Source organism: Argiope bruennichi, chromosome 1, assembly GCF_947563725.1.
Source record: "Argiope bruennichi chromosome 1, qqArgBrue1.1, whole genome shotgun sequence".
Lineage (NCBI taxonomy): Eukaryota > Metazoa > Arthropoda > Arachnida > Araneae > Araneidae > Argiope > Argiope bruennichi.
In genome coordinates, this window is record NC_079151.1 from 108,965,107 (window position 1) to 108,990,257 (window position 25,151).

Consider the following 25,151-nt stretch of genomic DNA (forward strand, 5'->3'; position numbering starts at 1 on the left):
CTTTTGGAACAAGCAAAACATTTAAATTTCTTGGCTGCTATAAGGAATGAATTAAAATTTGGGTTATGCATTTATTTTTTGAATAATTGGTTTGAAATCTTGGTTCCAAGAATTTTATCTTATTTACAAATATATTTTATAAATTTCTTTAATTTCTAATTTTAGTGAATTGTGATACTGTAACTTGCTGAATATGTAATTTTTTGTTATTGTATTGGCTTTATTTATTTACAGAAAAAAAAATTAAGATTATTTTAAGTATTTTTTATAAAAAAAATTTCAGTTTTTTGGTGTATTTATTTTTAGCACAACTTGCTTTTGCTGAAAAAAATGTTTATACTCTTTCTGCTGAAAAAAATGTTCTCGAAGAAAAACTGGAAAAAGCAGAAGAAGAGGTAAATATAATTTTATTGATTTATATAATTTTTTAAATACATTTTTTTGAATAATAGCTTGATGTGCTTAACTAAAAAGAAAAACATCACTAAATAACTTTTCTGCCATTAGGTAAAGAGATATATATTCATTATTTCATTTCTCATCAAAATAATATATTTTAACTTTTTATGTACTTTCTAGTAGCATTTATATATACATACTAGGATTTTATAACCAGCTGGTTCTTTGGAAATGTTGAGTTTGTTAAATTTCTGTTGAATCCTTTATCCATAACTTTATGCTCACGATAGCTTTATAACTGAATTCTTTTAATATCCTTATACTTTTTCTGTTTATCATATATAAACCTTTCTAATGGAGTCAAGTCCCATGACATCAGAACGCCATTAAAAATACAGTGTGGTAATCTAACTTTTAATTGCACATTGTTTTTCATAATACTGTTCATATATTATTATTCATGTAAATTGCACATATAATAAACAGTCTTTCTCTTAGGCTTTTAGCAGTGGAAGAAAAATAACAGGATTAAATATTTGATAAAACAATGAAATCAATTTGAATTTTACTGTTACACTGAAACATAGTTTAAAATTATTCAAATTCTCAAAATGTTGGAAAATTTTGCCATTATCATTATTAAAAAGACATTTTTTATTTAATTTTAAAATGGTGCAAAAATTATTTATGTGCAATAATATTTCCTGAAATTATCATGGAGAAATGCTAAAATCTCAGATAATTTTTAATTAAAGTTTCAAAAAAGAATTGTTTTTAGATGCATATTCCTTATCTCCAAACTATATTTGTTCTAAATTTACATTGGGGATTAGGAATGTAGTTCCAGGTCAAATATGCTGACTTATAGAATGTCACCAGACACATATTCTTCTTTATTATTTGTAGGAATAACATCTGCCATTCTTTTCCTACATTTTAAGGGAAGGAAAACTTATATATTTGCCACTTTTCTCTTTGGCATATAACAACCAAAAATGTGCAAAGTATAGTTAGTTGCCTTTCATTGTGAAATGTTTGATTGTGTCATAAGTACCGTAGTACTCTGCATATTTATGCAGTGTTTAATAAATTATGGAAGTGTTATTTCTTATGCAAACATTCATGCATGATAGTAATTGCTGTTAATAATTAAAAAGAAAAAATAATTACTGGCTTTAATGATTAATGAAAAGATTAGAGGCATTTTAATACTTAATTCATTGAGATAACAAGAGATTAATATGTTTTTCATTTCCAAAATTGCTCCGAGATGATGAAAACAGTAGCTGTAAGTGTACAAAAAGTATATATTCGAGAATTCATTGATACTATCTAATGCAAAATGGCACATTAAAATGGATGTATACTATCCATTTAATTGCTCATTTGCTAGTTCTTATTGCAGTCATATAGTAATAGCCAATAGTAATGCTATTTGTTTTAATATAAACATCATAGAATTTTATATTTTCTACATTTTATGTATAATTATTGTAAGCTTGATATATTGATATCTTACAGATACAAATTCTTGAACAAAATCATTCAATGATTTCCTTTAAAGAAATATTTTTAAGAATTTAATAATAGACTAGAAAATCTGAGATTTAATTACGAAACTGGCATCCCTCTATAAGAATAGGAAGGAAAATTTTATAATTTCTATTATTGAGCGATTTGATTTTATTGATTATTGAGCTGTTTGATTTTATTGATTATTGAGCTATTTGATGTTTAGTGATTTTATTTACTTCTATGCTTTAACGATTTCAAATCACTACCTTTTTGTAGAAAATTATTGATTTTTTTTCTTTTTAAGTTTAACAAATATATTAACCAACAAATAATTCTTTTGAGTTATTTATAAAATAGCAAAATAGTTTAGAATTTAGTTAAGCTTTTAAATTGTCTATGAAACAGACCTCATAATTATTTTCTAAAAAAAATATTATTTAATAATTATAGTTGAATTTATGATTCTCAATAGAGTATTGCTGTAAAAAGTTATGATTATATGCAAATGATATTAAATTATATACATGAATTAAGATAATTGTCCCATAAGAAACATATTTTTATGAAGAAAGTTAGTTAAATTTATTATGTTAATATTGGTAATTTGACGAATTCTAATTTTATCAAATAAAATTATGAGGAAACTAGAAAATTTTGATAATTAGATGGTGGATATTATATATATATATATATATATATATATATATATATATATATATATATATATATATATATATATATATAATATAAAATCTTTTTTATATTTAGCTTGAATCATGCAAAAGTACTTTAAAAAGTGAAAGAAAATTTTATGATGATTTAAAGGCAGAAGTTGTGAATTTGAATCAAGAGCTTGAGGTAAAGTATTTTCTTGTTTTTTTTACTTTTATTGACTGAATTATAAAAAATGTTTAAATTAAATAATTTTATATAAAAATAAAGAAATTTGCACTGGAAATTTTGCATTAATTTTATATTTTTTTTATTCTTTATTTCTGTATATTTTTGCAATATCTGTTTATAATTTTTTTTTTCTTTATTTCTGTATATTTTTGAAATATTTGTTTATAACATTTTTCATTATCAACATGTTGAAATTTTACTCTTGTGAAAAAATTGTTTGAGAATATTCCTTTGCTTCTATATATATATATATCCTTACTTTTATGTATATTGTTTAATACTGAATAATTAGCCTGCAGGAAATTTTATGGAGAAGCAGTAATTGCAAATTTAAGTCATAAATTTGTAATTGCTGTTAATATTTTCTTTCATTAAATCTGCTTCATTAAGTTTTTATTTCTTTGTTAAATTGAATGAATTTAAATTTTAGATGCATAAATTTTTAAATAGTTTTGAAGTATTTTTGTATAAAATGAAGTAATTTATTTTTTTACAGAAATTGTACATTTTAGTTCCTGAGTTTAGGGCAATTAATTCTTTTTTCACCCTGTTTCTAATTGAAATATCATTCCTCTTAAAGGATATTTTCCTTTATTTATTAACTGCATCCCAGTTGTCTTGACTTTAGATTCTATTTAATAATTCTGTACATTGTTTATCAAAGTTATTTTTTTAAATTCTATGTTTTTAAAAATATTTTTTTTTCTTTGCATTCTTTAATAACACAGAAAAGTAATCTCGAATTAGAAACTAGAGTGGAGGAGATCGAAACCTTAAAAAAACAGGAAACAGAGTTTGTTAAATTGATAAATGAGCGTGAAAAAGCTCATTTAGAACTTGTTGAAGAAGTAAGTTGCTTTTAATTTTCATTTGATAAAATAAAAAAAAATGTATTCTTTATATTTGTATAATATTCAAAAGAGGGAATTTAACATTTATATAAGGAGAAAAAGGCATTGATATAATTTAAAATATGAGGGATAAAATCAGATTATATCTATCTTTCATTGAATATTCTTAAATAAATTTAAAACAATAGTCATATTTTCCTTTCAAATAAAATTGAGATGAAAAATCATTATTTTTTAATATAACTGACATTTCAAAATGAATAGAAGAACATAAATCTACATTCTAAGATTCAAGACATTTTAATTTATCTAAAACAAATATTCAAATTGCTGTCTATTTAAAGTTTATTTCCTGTCTCTTGACTTTTATTTAAATGTCCAGAGATGTTAATGAAATTTAAAGGATACATTTCAATATATTTATGTATGAAAAACTATTTTCTCTTCTGTGAAAATAAAAAATTTCAGTGAATTTACTACTATGTTTTCAGTGTGCATTCTAATCTATTCATTTATAAAATGCTTGCAATGTTAAGACTTTTCAAATATGCATATATCTGTCTTATAATAGAAAATCCTTTATTTATATTGTATTTGAATAATTGTTTAGTTAGTGTCTGTTAATTTTCTGTTTTCTTCCCTCCTCCTTCCTTTATTGGATATTTTTTTGTCCCTAATGAATCATAAGTATTTTTTTCTTTATAGAAAAATCAATTGAATAATCAGTTAATTCTTCAGGATGAAACAATTTGTCAGCTAAATGATCAATTAGAAGAAGTAAGTATTATTATTATACTTTTTCTTTCAATAAATTATAAATTATGTAAAAATGAAATTTATTTTTAGAATTTTTTTGTTTCTCTATTATTTTGTAGAAAGAGAAGGAAATCAAGGAACTCCAAGATGAGAAACTACGTTATTCTAAAGCTAATGAAGTTTATGAAGAAAAGTTAACTCAATTACAGCAAAACTGTAATCAGTTGCTAAAAGAGGCAGAAATTTGGAATTTGAGGTAAATAATTTTAATATATTTTTTTTTAGTTAAATGCCTCATTCCCATAAAATTAACTAAAGATTAGCATTATATTTTTTCAAATTCTATATTTTTAATTTAATTATTTTGCTTGGAAAAAAATTATAATCAGGAAAACCATTGCTTGTAAAATTTTATTTCTGATTTTGATTTTTTTTATATTTTTATAGGGTTAATGAATTAAATACTAAATTAAATGAAGAAACACAGGCAAAACAACAGTTGGAAGAATCTTTGAAAACCAAAGATAGTGAGATTGAAGTAAGTTTTTGTTGTGTCAATTCAATTAGTTTAACTTCTGTATTAACAAAAAGTTGCAGATCTGAAAAATTTTTTAAACTTTTTCCTAAAAGAATTTTTTTTAAAAGGGGCAACATTTTTCTGTACCAGTGAAGAAAAGAGAGACAGCTACAAAGCTGTCTTTAAAACCATTTTGTTGGTAAAATATTCTTATGTTATAGCAGTTTATCAAGTGTTACTTGACTAAGGATTTAAAATATGTTTGTTTCCTACGGCTTCTAAACAAAATTTTTACCTAACAAATATGAATTAATTCAATATTAACTTGATTATAGATTGTAAATATTCTGTTCATTTCAAACTTTCAGTTCAAATACTGATTAGTACTTCAGTATTTTATACTCCATTTTACTTAAGACTTTATTCTATCATGATTTTCATTTAGGTCAGTAATAATTGTTCTTTAAATGATTATGAAAATAAGCTGGTTGATAATTTCAATATTTTATTTTCCATTTTTTTTAAATAATTTGTGCCTTGTTTATATTCCATAGTCTCTAACATTCTTGATGGAGTCTTTTAAATCTTTTGAAGAGCTCGAAGATAGTGATAGTGACGAATATAAATGTAAGTCTCCAACTTTTTTTGGTTACTTTTGTTTTATTTTTCATTACTTTTTTAACTATATTTGTATAATAATGAATTTCTGTGCAGTTATCATAAATCATTTTATTTATTGAATGTTACTTTTACTAATTTCTTTTTCTTTAGTGATAACTTTATATTTATTTTTTATAAGTTTAATAATAAATTTTAGAATGATTTAAGTTAATGATTGAATTTTTAAATACAAGATCAAATGTTTATTTATTATTATCAGATCTAAGCACCCGTTGACTAAGGACTATTTAGTTTATTGCGAAAAAGTGGAGCCTGTAATAGTTTTGATATTACTCAATTATACTATTGCAGTTGTGATAAATTTAGTACAAATGATTCTATGTGTGCATTACCTGAAATTCTAATTGTATTTAAATTGTCTTAATTTTTTTACAATCAGGATTATTCTGATTGTTAAATTTCAAGGTTATTTAAAACACTTTGAAGTGCACAAACATAAATTTTCTTAATTTTTAAAAATGATATATTTGATTTACATGTGTAGGGTCTAAGGAAAGAGAAAATATCTTTAAAAAAATTTATGGTGGGCTGCCACACGAGAGGGGGTTATGGTTTCACTGGAGTGCTACAACGCACCTACGACATATTCTTATGAATAATTAATACTTTTAAATTCTTTTAGTAAAATAATTATTCATTATTTATTTATGGAAATACTAAAACATACAATATTTTCTATGAAAACTACTTATACAATCTTACAACATGAAAAAAAAATTATAAAAGAAAAATAAACAATTTTAATAACAATTAATCCCCAAATAAAGCTAACAATGGCAAGTTCTTTATGTGGCATTTAGACTTTAAATACAATCAACACTATGTTAACATTATACAGAAACATAATATTTAAATTTACTATTTAAAAATGAAGAAAATTTTACTATATTAGAAAATATATTCAACATCCCCGTAATATGGTTGCTTGCTAATACAAGAAGAACCTAACTGAAAAATGAATATTTCAATCATCTTATTCATATAAACCTTACTCAAATGTAAATAAATTCGTCACCTACAAAAAAAAATAAAACTCCCATAAATTATCAGCCATTTAGCTAAGAGAGTCAGGGGAAGGAAAACAGATCTGTTTCACTAGCATTTCAAGTGGTAGAGAATCTCATGCTGTTGGTGTTCGGTGATATGTATGTCTCTGAAATCACTTAAAAAGATGTCAAGTATGAAGAACTTTTCTTATGCGATTTGATTTGGAAAAAAATGTGTATGTTGTAGACAGCTTTTGTACAACAAATTTATGAATGCATTTTGAGTTTGTTTATTTTTTGCTTGATTAAAAAAGATTAAATTGAAAGTATTGAGAAAAAAGAATTAAAGGTTACACATTTTTTTGTATGTAAGAGGAATATTAACTAGTGTGCTGATATCTACAGGCAATTATTAAAGTTAGAATATTATTTTAGAGCCTTCGGTTTCTAACAGAAACGACTGCACATTTTGAAATAATGTTTAGAAAGTTGTGGTTTCACTGTGATACCACCACGTGTCAAAGGATTAAATTGAAATGTATTATGTTAATTTAAAAAAAATGAGGAAATATTTATTTTTTCTTAACGAATTTTTTTATTGATTAATAGAATTCATGTTTTTAAAATTCTGAATTAATTATTTATTTTTTTACATTTAATTTTATAGCAAAACAAGAAAAACTACAAGGTCTTTTAAAATCAGCTAATGTGAGTATTATGATTTATTTTGTTATTATTCATGTAAAAAATTTCATTTTCATTCTTTAAAACTTTCATTTATTATGTTATGGACATTTTTTTTTCTTATTCATTTTTATACAGCATTTAATCTGTCAAATATACAACATATAAACTGTAAAAAGGTTTAAAATTTTCTATAGTTAGTGTTTTAAATTTCAAAATATGATTTCCATGCAAGTCATATTCAGAAAGTTTTGGCAAAGGTATTATAGTCATCAAACTACAAGGGATAAAAAGTCATTAGCTTTGGATTTGGTCACATGGCACAATAAAAGATCTCAAAATTCCTCAAAGGCTCAAAGATATTTCTGGTTCTCTTAGAAATTTTAGTAAAAGGGGAAATTTTCTCTTTTTCAAATGAAATTTTTCTGAGAAAGTGTCAAAGTGAGAGAGAGCGGGGAAAAAAGTGAGAAATTTTAGTATTGTTGTGCAGGTCATCTTAAACCTAATCTAATCTAAACCAATCATTCATCTAAAGGTCATCTAAGTCAATCATTTGTTAAATGCTTGGATATCGACAAAATCTCTAGTCTTATTTCTTGATCAAGATAAGAAACTTTCATTGCTTTAAAATAGAAAAGGCTATATATATCTTTAAAAGTATTTTGTAACTATCATAAAAAAAATGAAAGTATTTAATGGCATATGAGTTTCAATTCTCCTAATAAAAAAACATTTGAAGATATGTCATGCACTTAGAACTATGAAAAATTTTAGAAAAATAATGGAGGAAGGTTTTTATGAACAAATATCTTTAGCTTTAAGGATTGATATTCTTAGATAGCATTTTGTTATTTTTCTTTTAAAAAATTTTAAGAATTTTAATGTTTTAATTTAAGATTGAAGTAATTTTGCTTCAAATTTTGATTACATAAAGTTTTCAGACAAATTCATTACTTTTAGGTTTAGGAAATGGTTTAATGTCCCTTATCCTTTGAGCTGAAAGAAAATTGAATAGATTATTTTAAAGAAAATTGGAAAATTTCATATTTAAAATACAGAGTATTGAATAAATGAATGGGACATAATTTTCCAACTTCTGATACAGATTTAAGAGAAGCAAATATTACATGCAAACTTATTTGTCATTTCTTGGAAGATTTTGGCCATTAGAAAGTATATCAAAATATATAACTTTTAATGTTGACTTTCTTCATGTCTTGTCTTGTAAAAATGAAAATTTAATAATGAATTTAATAAAATTTTTACCTTAGGTATAGTTGTTGATGTGATGCATTTTTTTCTTCCTCTATTCTTTTTAGATATCAATAAGTCTTCAAAGACAAGAAGAAGAAAACAAACTCATAATGCAGAAATTAGCAGAAGAAAAAAATAAAATATTAGATATGGAAGGTACTTAAGATTCTTTGCTTCAACATATTTTTTTTTCATGGTTGTTTTAATTCTGAAATAACTGCATGTTTACTGTAAATTTTGCTCTCTGTTCTAGTCGACTTTCTTATCTATAAAATTTTTGATTTCGTGCACAGAGTGTGGCTATAAATGAATCTTAACTAAAATGTTAGATTTCCTTTGCATCCTTAATTTCTTTCTTTAGAAGAGTTACTAATAAAGTAATTATTGATTTAACAGACATTTTGTACTTCAGAAAAGAAAAAAAGATGTTCAAAATGCCAACAAAATTGTAATATACTTTCAGCAAGCATCAAATAGTAGTCTCAAAGACTGCTGGATTAGCAAAAGTGCTGAATTAGTGAAAATGCATTTAATGGCAATGTTTATTTCACAAAATATTATTTATTGATTACAAATGCCCAGAAGATCGGCTATGATGCCATTAGATCTCTAGCCTTCCAATATTTCTGAATTTTATAGTGTCAAAGAGACAAGGAAGGGGACAAACTCTAGCAGATTTAGTGTTAACCAGGGTGCACCATGTGGAGGCCTGCTACATTATACCCTGCACAAAATATTATAGAAATTGCACTATATGTAATAAGCATTACAAAATATAATTTAAAATCTAAGCGGCAACTACTGTTTGCACTAAAGTCTGTAGCATCTCAATTATTTTCACTTTTAAAGTTCCCACTCTCTTTGCTCAAAATCTTGAATACATGCAGAGTCAGATTACTAAAAGTCTACTTTATGCTTTTTCTTCTTTCCCTTATAAAAATTTCTTTGTTTATTTTATCATGCTTAATGTTTTTATGAGTGTCTATTGACTAAAGCTTAGCAAACTGTAATGTATTTTTTTTATGTATTAGCATTTAAATTAATTATGTTAATAAAGAATAACACATAATGACAAAACATTTTTCTCTTAATTTTTTTAACCTAAAATGCATCAACCTGGTATTAATAATTTTTAGTATTCTGAATATTTTTTTTATTAAAAAAAAATCCTTTAACATTTAGATTTAACAGTTTTCAGCTCCTTGTTTTGGATTGAAGGATTTTTTTTCTTCTTCTATTTTATGAAAATAGAAGTGTTCTAAATTAAGCTCAATTTTTAGTATTATATTAATATTTTATTGTTTTGGATTTTTTTACCGTTGTGTGTTTGATCTGTTATTAAATAATGATTACAAATGAATTAGAATATTGTCCTTAAATATAATTTTTATCCTTGATAGAGAAAAGTGGAAAAAATCTAATCTGTAAAAGTGGATTTAATTTTTGTGTTTTAGTTGCTGATTTGTATCTCATTTGCATGTGGTCTCTTTTAGTGCTCTAATAAAGAAGCTGATTTTTTTTATATATCTTTTATGTTTGAATTTAGTATTTATGGTAACTTGTTTTTATTTTTAACTGTTCATTTTACCTCTTATTTATTATTATTGTAGTTGAATTACTTGAAGCAAAATCTGAAATTGACAAATTAAAATTGAGTTATAATCAAGCTTTACAAGACAAAACTGAAGCTCAGACAAAATTAACAGTTTTAACAAATTACTTTAAGGACAAGGAAATTCAATTACAAAAGTAAGTACCTTTTTTATATAGATTGCACCACCACCCCTTATTTTTTATATTAAATAAATTGAATAATTTGGGGAAACTGATATTGGAATTATCTTATTACCAGCATTAAAATCAGATTAAATTTATTATGTTTGAATTTTCTATAAATGTTAATATGTGCATACATCTGTAATCGAAATTTTTTTTGAAATATCTTATTTAGTAGTTATTTAACTGATTTAAAAATACTAGTTATATGATAGATTTTATTCAAAATTGCAAACAAGTTCTTTATTTATTTTCTCCATAAAATTCTACACATTATTTGCATCTCCTTGAACCAGTTATTACTTCATAATATTATGTTCAAAGAATTCCAGAACTTTCTAAATATTTTTCCAAATATGAATGAATTATATCTTTTCTTATGGTATAAATGAAGCTTGTCTGTGAAGTTATTTCACTAACTAATTAGAATAGGATTTTTTTTATTATTATTGTATTAGATACAGAATGTGCATTTAGCTAAAGATAACTAATATTCAAAATTTCCTGTTATGAGGAAAGTTATAATTTGTGTCATCAATTATAATAACACTCTGGCTCACAGGTCACAAACTCATTTCAAAATATCAGATTCAACAACCAATTGATTCACATGGCCAGAGACCATGTGATTTTTTTTTTTTTTTTTTGATTAATGAAAAATTAGATTAAAATGCAGCAATTCTTAAATTCCAAAAGAAAAGCATTAGCAAAGATACTAGAAGTGGTGGTAAAAAGAATCTTTTACAGTTTATGAACAGTAGCAAAAGTACTTGTTTGCATTGGATAATTGCTTCAAAGGAAATACGTAAAGAACAGGTTCTATTTATAATAATTTTTCCATAATGAAATAAATTCTGATACTTCTAAGTGGAATTCCATGCTATGTATACATGTATTTATTTGTATCCTTATACTATAATGAGTAAATTTCATATAACCATATTGAACAATGAAAGATGAATAATAATAAAAACTGAACTGATATTTTTAGGTTTGTTGTAAAGTTCTTGATCAATAAATTTATGCTGTCAACTCTGAGTAATCAGAAACGGTTTGGGTAATAAGAAAATATTATTTTTACAGAACTTGAAAATCTTGTGAATAATTATTAATACTATTTACCAATGTACATAGAAATGAAGCATGAAATGATTGAACTTTTAAAATTTAATATATACATATATATTTGTAATGGAAAATCTTTTGTAACTATTTTGTAGGTTGGTTTTTGTTGCCTTTTAAACTTAATCTATATTTCTGTAGGCAACTAGGAGCTCAAGAAGTGTTTAGAGAAAAAAGAGAAAAAGATGCTGATTCTGCTGAAAGAAGAATTGTTTTAATTGAACAGGAGAATTCTAGTTATAAGTATGTTTAAAAATTAAATATTAGTTATGCATTGATATAGCCAAAATTTCTTTAACTTTTTCATTTGCATCTCTGATTCAACGTCATAATTATTTATTGATCCTGGTTATAAAAGAAGTTTTTCTTGTAATTCAAAATTTTTATATAATTCAATAAATGAAAAAAAATAGATAATTCATTTAATGTTTCACATCAAGATGTCTTTTTTAATAACGAGAAGATGTGACTATCTGAATGGCTTGTTATTCTGTTGACAATATCTCAGATATGATTTTTTTCAGATTAATTAGTGAAATTTGTTATAGAAAATCGCATGCACATGGGCAAAATGTTAAGAAATTTTTTAAAAATATTTTTTGTAATACATTTTAAATGATAGGTATATAATAATAATAAAAGTTTTGTTTCCCTGCCATGAGGTCTTCTCTATCTATAATATCAAAAAATATTCCAATCAAAATGAAACTAAAATCAGTTTGAAACAAATAGCAATCCAATAATAGAAAAACAAGTACAATGCCAAATAAGAAAATAAGAAAAATTGCAGACTTCAGCTGATTAATCTTTGTTACAATCCAACATTTGAAAAATGTAAATAAAATGTGAAATTTATGAGGACAATTTATTCATGCTTAAGCTTTATTTGCACATCGTTAATTCAGTAAATTTAAATACTAAAGAATGATCTTGATTGCTAGATGCTAGAATAGAAATTGGGATTTTACATCCTATAATACTACAGACCAAAAGGGCAGAGATGTTTCTCTCAGGCCAGCAAATGGTGTTAGATGATTATATAAACTAATTTTTCTTTGATATTTAATAATTTACAAGAAAGATTTTCTGGGTAGTGTGTTCATGAATTAAATATTTATGCAATCTCACTTAGAACATGGGACCCACTGATGAAAATACAGTGATACATTATTATAAAGCAATCTATACTATCTTTACTTAGCAATCTTTTATAGGTTGAAAAGAAATTTGCAGCACCATTTTTTTCTCAAAATTTTGCTGCAATTTCAGGATTAAAAAAACTAAGTAACTCAAACATTATTTATTGATAATGAGTAAGAAATTCACTTAAAAATAGTTATTGGGTTGATATTTTAAATTTAAATTATTTTCCATAAATATCATTTTTTTGTATTTAATTGGAAGTTAAGATTACTAAGTATTTTCATGTCCTAAATAATGGTTGAACTAATATTACTTTGGGAGGTTGTTTACTATTTAAGAAGCATTGTACAAATATATCAATATCAATTAGCATATATTAGCACCAAACAATGAATGGTTTTTTTAAGTAAATAATATTATTAAAAAAATTAAATTATTTCATTTTAATATGCATATAGATCACAAGTTGCTAGTATGAAACAGGAGATGGAAGAAACAGAGAGGAATTTGAAGAGCCAAGTAAGTATTTGAATATATCAAAAAGTGTTTAACAAATGTATTTAAAATTTTGGAATTTTGTATGTAGTTCCAACAATATTTTTGTACAACACGAAAAAAAATCATGTTCTTCATCTTTGTAAGTTGATAAACTTCCATAAATAGATGCTATTAATTATGGAAAATTTCCCTTCTTGTTTTACATTCAAGAGGTAACTCATGCTCACCATTCAAAATGGCGCATGAATTTGATGTTTTATTTTATTTATTTTTTTCAATTTTGATTGTTAAAAATACCTACAGATTGGTAAAAAGATATAAATTAACTTTTTAGGAAAATTCAACTTGAAACAATTATATATATTTATTTTTCAAAACAATAAACAATCAACCTTGTGTTAGGTGAATAATTTTGCTTCAAATTTCTTTTCTGAGTGCAATTAATTATATTAAAATATTTATATAATAAAATTAGTATAATAGGTTAATATTTATAATTCATGTTTTATTATAAACTACTGGAAAAACTTTTGCCATTTTATTGATATGAATAAGTTTTTGAATTATTATAAACTTTGTTAGAACTGAATATCTTGCATCAGGCAGTATTATCCAGAATAATAATGTATTTGTGCTTGAAACTTGCCCTATATATTTTATCTTCGTTCTTTTATTGTAGTTAATATTTATTTGTTTTTTAATCCTAAAGGATCTCTTTTGCATTTGTTATTAACAGATGCAGTTATATCAAAGTGAAGCAGTGCCACCTTTTCTTAGTATTTCAATTTGATTCCTATTGCAATTGATAATTTAATTTGTTTTTACATCTGATAATCAAATCTTATTTGATGCATTTTAATTTCTAATACAGCTATTTGATATCATTACAATTGCCTAAGAAATTTTACTTAAAAAATTTTTTTTAATGAAAAGAAACGCAGAGTGAAATATTAACTAAGATCACTGTATCCCATAAACAGGGCAATGATTCTACTTAAAATTGTCATAATGAAAGTTTACAATAGAGTTGTAATGAAAATGAGGATTTTTCAGAATTACATTTGAATTGCTTTTTAATTTTATTGATGAAAATAAACATATTTAACTACTGTATGTTTTTGTATTTATGTGTATAATTTTTATATATTGTAGATTGCAGCACAGGAAAAGAAAGCTCATGAAAATTGGGTAAGAACATTTAATGCAAAATATTATATTTTTCTTGTGCCCTTGTTAGCTACATACATGCTTTACTATTTGATACAAAGGAAATGTTCAGTCATTTCAGAATTTTTTTAAAAAAAATTATTTTTGAAAGAATTAAAATTATTCTTATTTAATTCTAATAGAAATATTTCTTTTTTTAAAACAAGAAGTTTCTTTACAGTACTTAAAAATTATATCTAATGACTCATGGTAACTGTGATTGGTAGCCTTAATGTATAAATATACATTTCTTGCTTTATAAATAAACTAGCCGCCTTTGGCGACCAGCCGGTTCGCCAATCTTAATGCTCGTTAAAATTTTAATAATTAAATATTTTATGTAATACTTTAATAGCTTCTTCATCAAATATTTTAAAGCTTCAAATTTTGATAGTCATGTAATTCACTCATAATAATATAAAGTCCTTCAGCCATAACATAATATGTATCTCTCTCATTTTCTGTTAGTTCCGGTAGAATTTATGCTTAAAATTAAAATGGAAATGACTAAACTGCAATTAATATAACAATATTTTTTACTGAAACAAAGCATTTTTTTAATAATATGATTACTGATAATAGAGTCACTGAGCATATATTTTTATATATAACTATTATAATATTTTTATATATCTATAGCATATATATTTATATATAGAGTCTGAGCATATAAACTTTATGGGCACTAAAGAACATCTTTCTTAAGTTATGTAATATCTCAAGAATTTGTCAACAAAATTTTCTCAGATTCATCATGAACAGATCGATTCATTAACAATGTTTCATTTTAAATGCATCAAACACTAAGAAAATAAAATGAATCGTTTAAAATAATCGGTCGAATACAGGTTTAAAAAAACTACTTAAAAAACAATGTACTTAAAACTATAAGCATATACAAAAAATATATATAACTAACATAAATACAATTTAATTACAAAAGCATGCAACTAACCTAAAAATAATTTAAATAATTGAAAACAGGTTAAAAAAATCTACTTAAAAAACGATGTACTTAAAACTATAAGCATATACAAAATATATATAACTAACATAAATACAATTTACTTACAAAAGCATGCTACTAACCTAAAAATAATTTAAATCGTCCTTTGATAACGGTTGTCATGGCAACAATCAGAATGCGCATGCGTGAATTTTCTTCGCCAGCTCCGGTAACGCAAATGCGTGAATTTTTCTACGCCAGTTGGGGTAACGCTATGCAGATTATACATTTTTAATTTCCTTTATTCTGTGTTATTTTAATTCAAAACTACTTCAGAATGAATCTGAAACATATATTAATTAACAATGTTTAATTTTAAATGCATAAAACATTAAGAAAATAAACAGAATCGTTTGAAATAATCCGCCGAAAAATATTAACCCTAGCCTCATTACTGTTGGGAGAAAAAAAACTGAAGCCTTATTCATTTGGCGGAGCCTTACTCATTTGGCGGAAAAGTTGGCGGTGGGGAAAATGGAAGATTTTTTTGGCGGGAAAGTTAGTTTTTAATTAATAATTAAAATTCTAATTAAAAATTCGAAAAAAGGAACCCCAGGTGCACATTCCGAACCTCCAAGGTATACATGTACCAAATTTGGTAGCTGTAGGTCAAACGGTCTGGCCTGTAGAGCGCCAACACACACACACACACACATTGAGCTTTATTATAAGTATAGATATAGATAAATTTCTGTTTCTGCTATTAGAAATATCTTATTAATATTTATTTAGTTTCCAAACTACAAAAAAAAAAATCGGATTAGTGTGAAATTAGTTATTTTTATGATTGCCATGTTTCAGTTAATTGTGTACTATTTCATGCATTATCAGTATATCACTTTGATTCCATGAATGAACTATTTTTAGTTTCTATAAATAAATTGGCTTTTAATAAATGTCTTCAAGTTTCCGTAATATAATTCTCTTTTCTATGCAAATAAAAATTTATTAAAAAGAAAATGCTTTTTTTTTTTTCTCCAAATTTTTGTTGTGGTTCATTTCAGAATTTCACTAACAACTCTATCCATAATTACCTGCACATATTTTGCAGTAAACTCTTGAAATTTAAGTGTGCAATAAAATAATTGCAACATTAATATCTCAGATTGCATGCAGATATTTTCGAAAAAGAAATGCTTTTTTTTTAATTTATGAAAAATATCTTATTTTGTTTATTGATGAATCTTTCTTTTGTTTAGATTGCTGCAAGAGCTGCTGAAAGAAAATTAGAGGATATGAAACAAGAAGTTACGCAATTACGTCAAAAGTATGAAAAATAAAATTTCTAATAAGAATAAAAAAACTTATTTTGAATAGAATGGTAGATATTACTTTATAGATTAAGTGTTAATATTTATATTGAGTTTGATTAGTTTATTTCCATTTGGATTTTATATTATTAAATTATGTGCAATTTCAACTGAATTGAAACTTCTAACAGAGTTGCCACTCAAATCTGGAAAAAAAAAAAAAAAAAAACTGTGTCCCACCTGTGTATAAGCAATAATAGAGGAACTGCACAAATAACATTCATGTGTTAGTTAAAATAGAACAATATCCTACTAGTTTTTATAAGTGGAAAAAGGCAAAGAGATGTAAATAACAATTCATCATTACCTGAAATATGGCATATTAAATAAATTTTTATACTTACAAACAGAAAAAAATTTTTTTTTTTTTTCTTGCCTAAAATTTTTTTAGGTAAATATTTCTGCGACTTCTGCAAATTTTTCAGTCATCATTTTTTTTTTCGACAGTTTTATTTCCAAAGTTATTTTGGGCCTGTTGTATTCTTTTTTTTTTTTCCCCACCCCTGAACTTTTTTTCTGATTATCTCATGCTTTGCTATACCTCGTATGTACTAATTTTGTTTACTGTAGTAAATCCTTTGATAAGCTCTTAGACCAATTGAAACATTTTTTTTCAGAGTTTCAACAAACATATCCTTGTTGATGCTAAATCCACTTTCCACAGTTGCATTGTCACATGACAATGCAAGAATTATTTTTACAACTTTCCAGAAATCAGAAAATTTTTTGGACCTCAAAATATAAGAATAGAAATTATCTAAACAAATTTTTCATTAAATGAATCAAGCTGTTCTTTGTATTCACTTTTTTTAGTTTTTTTAAGGAAAATATTAGTTGTATCTTTGCACTTTTGAAACGTTCAGTGAAAATTTGTGCCTTGAAATAAAGAAGCAAATCAATAACATAATGCTGCATTTTTTTTCCAGTTAACTGGATTTAAACAAGATACCATTTCTAAATGGCAAAATGTTGAAGTATGCATTACAACACTTTCGATTTTTGTACTTCACAACCATTCTGCTAAAAAGTGTCTTTGCTCAGTTTGAGAAGCTCAACTAATATTCAAGTAGCTATAGTTACTATTCCAATATCATTATTTTTTCTCAGTCTTGAAAATTAGTCTGAGTGAATAGAAAAGGGATGAGATTCTGAGAATGATGTTGTTTAGTTTAGAACTATGGTGATGATCTTTTATTCTTGCAGTATTTTAAAAAATCACCATTTTTTAGATAATTATGAAATCTAAAATTCCTTGCATTTTCCATGTTTTATACATAATTTTTAAATTCCCTGCATTCTCTTAGTTCTGTGGCAACCCTGTCTAAATGAAGATCCAATATACATTAAATAAAGTCATCATTGCATAGAATGCAAATTGATCTAATATTTAATCATTGCGTGAGGTTGATTAAATGCATAAAATATTTTCCTTGCATTTTCCATTCCTCTTGCACACAGAGAGAAAGAAAAGGAAAGAAAGAAACACATTTGCAATTAAAATTTTTTGCAATTCTTGAAAATTTACTCTGGGGTAGATTTGACACTCTAGATTTTATTTGGAACTTGTGTGACCTGCTCAGCATTAAAAGATAAATTGTTGACACATAATTTAACATTACAATTGTTGATACATAAATAAGTTTTTGCTAAAATATTAATACATAATTTTAACAATCATGATTCACCTAAAAATGTTAATTGGTATTTATTATCTTTTATTTTATCGAATTAACTGTACACTTGAAAGCATTTGTTTGTATTCCTGTGTTCCATTAATATCAAAAAGCAGTATAAATTATTGAGGCATTTATTTAAAAACATAAGGGTTTGACTGCAATATTTAAATTTTTTTTATATAATAATTAAAAATTAGTTATCTATAAGTTGTTTGCTCTCATGTTAAGCTTGTATGTGTATTGAATTACTACATTCTGAATTATTTTTTTCGTTTGTGGACAAAGAAATTTATACAGTTTTAAATATTTTTAGATTAACTTTATTAGAAAGAGAGCAAGGAAATATTATAAATGCCTCTAGAGATGATATAATAAGGCCAATTCCTCAAAGTAAGTTTCAGTGCTCTTTATTCATTAGTCACAGAATATATTTAGTCTTGAGAAATCATGATATTATAACATATACTGCTTATATGTCCTGTGCAATTGAAAAATATTAATATTTGCAAGAAAGTGAAACACTTCTAACTTTAAAATGAGGAAATAAATTTTAAAATCAATAAATTATTTTTGGTATTTTTATTTCTTCTAATTCATTTCAGGCTATTAATAAAAGCTTCAATAAATACTCTTCCTTTATATACTAACATTTTTCATTTGTAAATGTAAGAGTTTGAGGGTATAAAATTTTAAATTGAATTGTTGTATATTTGTCGACTGACATTAAAGGAATTTTTGGTGGTTTGATTTCTTCTACAAGGACTTATGAATAACAAACATACTTTCATTTTACACCATTTTGTTTTTAATCTTCATTTATTCATTTGAATAATTTAACTTCGCTTTATATACCAGTTAAGAAATTAGATATAAAAAACATTTATTTTACTCAACAATTCAATTTTCTATAATGTATATTATTTTTTAATTATGAATATTTTACTCCATCAAAAGGATTCAAATTTTAGTTAATTTTTCTTTGTATCTAATTGAGCAAAATAATATTTCAAGTATTCCATTATATTTTCATTTTGTATAATTTTGTTACTCTTGACATTTTATTATTCTTGATTATTTTAGGAAATATTAGTTTATTTTATTTTCAAATAAAATTTCTTTATGTATTAAATTTCCTACATTAACAACTTCACACTAAAATTTTTGATTAATTCTAGTTTAAATATTATTTTGAATTTGTATGTTTTAAAACTTCATTTAACTGGATGATTTTTTTTTCTTGTCTGTTATATATGCTTTTTTTTTTTTTTTTTTAATACTTCTCAGCTTGGTCAATACATAATCCTTGTGCTATAAAAAAAATCAATCAATTTAAGTGTGTAATACATCTGAATAAAATATAAATTAATATGAAATTTACACAGCTACATTAATTTAAATTAATCATAGTCATTTCATATTAACAGTATACCAAAAGTTAATCAGGACCATTGACTAGTATGATGCTTAAGGGTAAGAACTTAATGAAATCAAATAAACATAGTGTTTTATAATTCAATTTAATTGTATTAAGAGTTATATTTCTGAGTAATAAAGTTTTTTAATCAGATTAAAATTTGATATACTGACATTTAATTTTATAGGAATCGCTGGGGTAAATGATGAAACAATCAATTCTCAAGATATAAACAACTCCATGGATGAACCACCTGGCATGTATCGAATGCCATTACCTCATATGATGCTACCAGACATGCCTCGTGATCGACCACTGCCTCCCTTACCATTGCCACCTCCACCATTCGAGCCACCTCCCATGTTTGCACCACCTCCATTTGGTCCCTTTCCTCGAGACCCCATGTTCAACTCAGAATTCCGAGTTACTCCCCCAGAATTCGCCAGAGGCCGAGCCTCGACTCCACCAAGGGGCCGCCAATCAGCTATCAATGATAATGATATGGGACCTCGGCAGTCTTCGCCCTTGGGTGGTGAATTGCGAGAATCTCGCAATTCTACACCCCCTCACTCCTTGCCAGATTTTCATGACATTCCACCACATAGACCTTTTTATCCTCCTCCTAGATTCCCATTCCGACCACCCTTTAGAAGAGAATTTGGCCAAGGGCCTCCTAGACCAGGTAATTATGATACATAATAATATTTTTATAGGTTTTGTCTAATTTTCACAAAAATATTCCTTAATATTCTTAACCTCAATTTACCTGATGTTCAAAATTCACAAATTGAAATTTGAAACCTTGCTTAAGATAATTGTATGAAGATTTTCATTCAAGTATTGCAAATTCAGTTACAACATGAAAGTTTATGAATTTCCAATATCTCATTACCGCTATTTATGTCATTATAAAGCACAGTTTTATTTGACTGTTTTTTTTTAACTATTGAATTAAATTTATAGAATACAGGTTGCTATTTTAAAGATGAAGTTGTGATTATTTGGATAACATTATCAAAACCATAAAAGTGATGTCATTTTTAAAAATTTAAGATCAGGGGCAATTTTATTCATTAGTAACCATAAAACTTTATTAAACAGAAATGTTGTGTTTACAACTTAGATTCAATCATTTTAAACTTATCTTTAATTTGTAAGACTTTTTTTTTTTTTTTTTTTTTTTGTTAACACCTTTAGCCATAGTATTATTATAGAGTGGAAATGAAATATTTAGACTTTTTTAAAATGCACATAAATTTTAAGGTCCAAAAATTAGTTTGATTCTTAAATAAAATAACTGTTTTAAAAGAAAAAAAATGCTTCACAAAAGAAACAGACTTTTTGTTAGTGCATGAAATGCATTTTATTTCTAAGAAAAAGCTAATCATTTATCTAAATGCTTTTATCTCACCAAATATTTTAAGTTTGTTTCTTTATTTTGATAAGATACCATTTTATCACTAAAGAAAAAAAAAAAAACATTTTGTTCTTTTAAATCAAAGGTGCATTTTTTATGTATTAAATTCCCTTATTTAAACTAATTAATAGATTTTTAATTTCAATAATCCAAATCTTGCATTATTTCATAATAACATAGATGTTTCTTTCAAAAAAATTTTGATAACTATTTCTTGAAATTTTTAATACATTCTGTACTAATTTGTTTTAATACTCTAAATGATTGAAAAAAAATTCAATTTGTAGTTTTTTTTTTTTTTTTTTTTTTTTTTCAAATATGGTGGACGCCTTACTAGAGAACTAACTTTTGGTCAAAATTTTAACAATGAATTAAAAAAATAAATATATTGGATTTTAAAAAAAATTCTAATCAACTGATATTTAAATTTATTTTTAAATTTCAGTCCTCTATTCCTATTTTACTTAATGTTAAAAAAAAAAAAATAGTTGTTTGTTTGATCATATATTTGCTAAATTTAAGCAGGTTAAATATCTTTCATGTTTGTAATTGTCATGTTGAAAATCTTATCTAAATTATAATTTCAGATTATCCAGGTGAAAATTCTCAAGCTCGTGGAACTCAACATTCATCTATGCCACCAGACAGTTGGGCTCCATCTAATTCAAGAGTTTGAATCTTTAGAATCTGTGATTTTTTTTTCAATTGGATTGGAAAAGACGAGACATCTGTGTGAAAAAGCATGAAGCTTTTATTTAATTTTCTGAAAACCAAAACCACTCATTATGAGAGCAGTTCTAAAAGAATATAAGTAAGCTTTGTCTTGTGAAGAAAAGAGATGAAGTACTTAATTTATTTTATGTAAATAATGAAGATATTGGATGTGTATATTTCAAATAAATTTCATACAATGTTTTTGGTATTTATCCTTGACTTTACCATGCTAAAAAATAAATGTTTAATTTTAAACATTTTGATTCAGGATAAGTTTTCAACTTCACTTAAACTTTAAAAAATATATTTATTCTTTTCTTATATTGTTCTATAGAATTCACCATTTTTACTTTCTTCTATGCGTAGTGCATACCGACAAAATGTTTTTATCATCAGAGAATTTGGCATTGAGATTAGGATGAATCAGATCCATCGTTTAGATCTTGCCCATCTTTGACTTTACATCTATGAACCCATTAATTTGAAAATGAAACGAGCTAAAGGTAGGGAATTTGGCATGTAGTCCTTTAAAAAAAAATTGTAGTTTTCTACCAAACTTTGCAGGCAATCAATCAATGAAAGATGACATCTGTCTGTTTGCATGTGTGTGAAGAACAAAAAAAAAAAAAAAAAAAAAAATGCAAACTGAAATTAATGAAATTTAGCGTATAATTTTATCACAAAAAAAATGAAACTGTCAGATAATTGATTTCTATTCGTGTGTGTGTTCGTCAAAAGAAAAAATTAAATATTGTAATAACCACGTATTGAGTTGTAAGATAATTACTGTTATAGAAAAATTCTGTACACAAAATTCCGTGAAATCAACCGGTTCATTGTGGTGGGTGTATGGCGACACATTCAACAGGGCCTCAATAACAAATAATGATGTGTATTAACACAAAAACAAAAACGACAAATCACAGCTGAGATGTATACAAACAATTCACAGCAGCAGTTAAAACAAACAGGAGCTTACAAGTAATAATCAGTAATAAACAACCACAACAACACAAAGTGATGATAGTATTCACGTAGTTATTCACTATGGTTTCTCCAAACGCCTGCTATTCTCCACTGTCTCCTCACTTTAGCTGTACTCAACTGTCAACTTATTACTATATGGCTGGGTATTCAGAACACGACTCGATGCTTCTTCAATCCTCTAGTCGCTTGGGCCCACTTGCCACTTCTGCTTCCCTGGACTGATCCTCATTAAGAAAGCGCCTTTTCTAAACTTAAGTTCATTAACAGTATGACTGGCTTCAGCTTGGTCTGCATCTAAGAAAAGGCGCAGAAAGTTCACGAAGGATCGTTATAACTCGCCTTCTATTGGCCTTACTGCCAAAATTCTTGTAGATTATAGTATCATCCATTTTGATGCCAAGCTCAATCATTGATTAGACATCCATTCAACCTCTTATAGAATTGTACGTAAAATTGTCTTTTTTGGGATGGAACTAACTGTGCTGGGAAGCAATATTGCAAATTCAAAACATTTCTGCCCTTTTCAAATACTAACGTCCCAGCAGTATAACTACAATCAGTAGCTTGTGCAGACCACTGGTCAATGTGAACAACTTATAATCCGGCGTTGGCGGCTTCCGAACTCCGCTGACGACATTATTCACTTTCTTGGCGATAACAAAGGATCCTTCCGAATCCTACTGCCTCTTTGAGCTTAGAGATCTTCGTCGTTTCGGTTTGTACTCCAAGACTTGATTCCACTCCTTAAAATATAGGAAATCTCAAGCAGTCAAACATTTGATCGTGACAGGACTCTGAAAAGAATTATCTCCAAAATGATAGATTAGACCATAGCTTCCTCTATAGAACTAATCTAATATCATGATTCTCAAACATTGCTTTCCGGATGTTGCTTAAAATCGAAGGATCCATCGCCGTCGTCTCTAAAGCTTTCTCGGAAATATTATCGTCCATTCCCGACTTTTTTCAGCTCCCGAGAACTGTCCACCGTTCTCAATACCTGGTGCTTTAGAAATCATATCTAACTATGCATTGAAGATTCGTCTGCGACAAATCGCTTTGTCCAGAAATGCAGAAGATTATTTGTCTACAAGACACATCCCATTCTTCTTCAGATACACAGCAAAGCCGATTTCTTGAAGGAAATTCAGACCGAGACTACGGGAATCGTAGGAATTCTCAAGGAAATACCAGGAAGCTTACAAATAAGCTGTCCTTTCAACCCCTGGGACAAATCCTTCCCCAAATGGGTCACGTTAGCTCCGGTGTCTACCGCCAGCGAATATGGATTACCACAAATAGACTCATCCAAGTAGAGTTTATAATTTACGTAGAATTCAAAGAAGAATTTTAATCAGAATTATACGTGGCTACAGAACTGGAAGTTACGAAGCCTGTTTTGTTATTGCGGGGTTTCCCCCCAATTGAAATTTTCGTCCTGCAAAATAAAGATTTCTTAAGATAATGTTGCTAATATTACCCAAGATTCCAAAATGGTTTTTTCCTAATCTTCCACATCCTGCTGAGCGTGTTCCTATCGAAATTATCGATTGTGATGACAATGTTCTTTGCAATTTTCTGTAGTGTGTTTTACTGATGGCAGTAAACTCAACCAGCGTATTGGACTTGCTTTTGTTGTGTTTCAAGATGCCACCGAAATGGAACACTTTATGTTTAAAATTCCTGATGAATGTAGTGTGTTCCTAGCAGAATTGCTGTGCCTCAGTAACTCGCTTAAATGGATCTTGAAACACTGTTGTATTGATTCTCTTTCATCCATTTTTTTGCTTAGTAATATTTCTTCCTGCAACAAAATTGTAGTGAATTTTCAAATCACTCTTTACGAGCTTAAAGCTAAAGGAATTAGTGTCTGTTTTTCACATGTCCGAGGTTATTCTGGCATTTTAGGGAATGAGAGCCAATTGGCTTGCAAAGCTAAACATCATTGATCCTGTGAGCATCCCCAAATCTCACATTTGCAATGAGAATCATAAAAAGACCATTCTCTTATGGAATGAGCTGTACCAGAATTTATCAACTGCCTCTTTAACTAAATTATCCCCCCCCCACACACACAATTCCTCAAAGGTTAAATAACAAGCATTTCTTCAGTAATTTTCACTTAACGAAATTTTTCACTCGCTACGGTAATTTCAATCACTATCAAGAAATTGGGATTATCGGGCAGTGTGAGTGGAGTTCAAAATGTCGAACACTTGCTTTTTGACTACTCCAAATTTACTGAAGGGAGAGGGGATTTTATTGTGGATCTCGATGCCTGTAAAGTTTCCACCTCCGCTTCATGTTTTGGTCGACCACAAAATGGCTTTTTTCTC

The 25,151-nt window shown here is 26.4% G+C and overlaps 1 protein-coding gene across 1 annotated transcript in view; it reads left to right on the top strand.

Moving 5' to 3' along the window:
• The window catches only part of LOC129963661 (transport and Golgi organization protein 1 homolog), a 37,621-nt gene extending 15,592 nt beyond the window's left edge, over positions 1-22,029 (top strand). The window contains exons 8-24 of the mRNA XM_056078158.1: positions 307-395; positions 2,683-2,772; positions 3,546-3,665; positions 4,374-4,445; positions 4,544-4,680; positions 4,872-4,962; positions 5,496-5,568; positions 7,276-7,316; positions 8,612-8,702; positions 10,157-10,295; positions 11,586-11,687; positions 13,046-13,106; positions 14,238-14,273; positions 16,497-16,564; positions 18,597-18,673; positions 19,885-20,379; positions 21,702-22,029. Of these exons, the coding sequence (XP_055934133.1) occupies positions 307-395; positions 2,683-2,772; positions 3,546-3,665; positions 4,374-4,445; positions 4,544-4,680; positions 4,872-4,962; positions 5,496-5,568; positions 7,276-7,316; positions 8,612-8,702; positions 10,157-10,295; positions 11,586-11,687; positions 13,046-13,106; positions 14,238-14,273; positions 16,497-16,564; positions 18,597-18,673; positions 19,885-20,379; positions 21,702-21,790 (1,871 nt within the window). The 3' untranslated portion in view covers positions 21,791-22,029. The remainder of the gene's footprint in view (positions 1-306; positions 396-2,682; positions 2,773-3,545; positions 3,666-4,373; positions 4,446-4,543; positions 4,681-4,871; positions 4,963-5,495; positions 5,569-7,275; positions 7,317-8,611; positions 8,703-10,156; positions 10,296-11,585; positions 11,688-13,045; positions 13,107-14,237; positions 14,274-16,496; positions 16,565-18,596; positions 18,674-19,884; positions 20,380-21,701) is intronic.
• Positions 22,030-25,151: the final 3,122 nt, after the last annotated feature.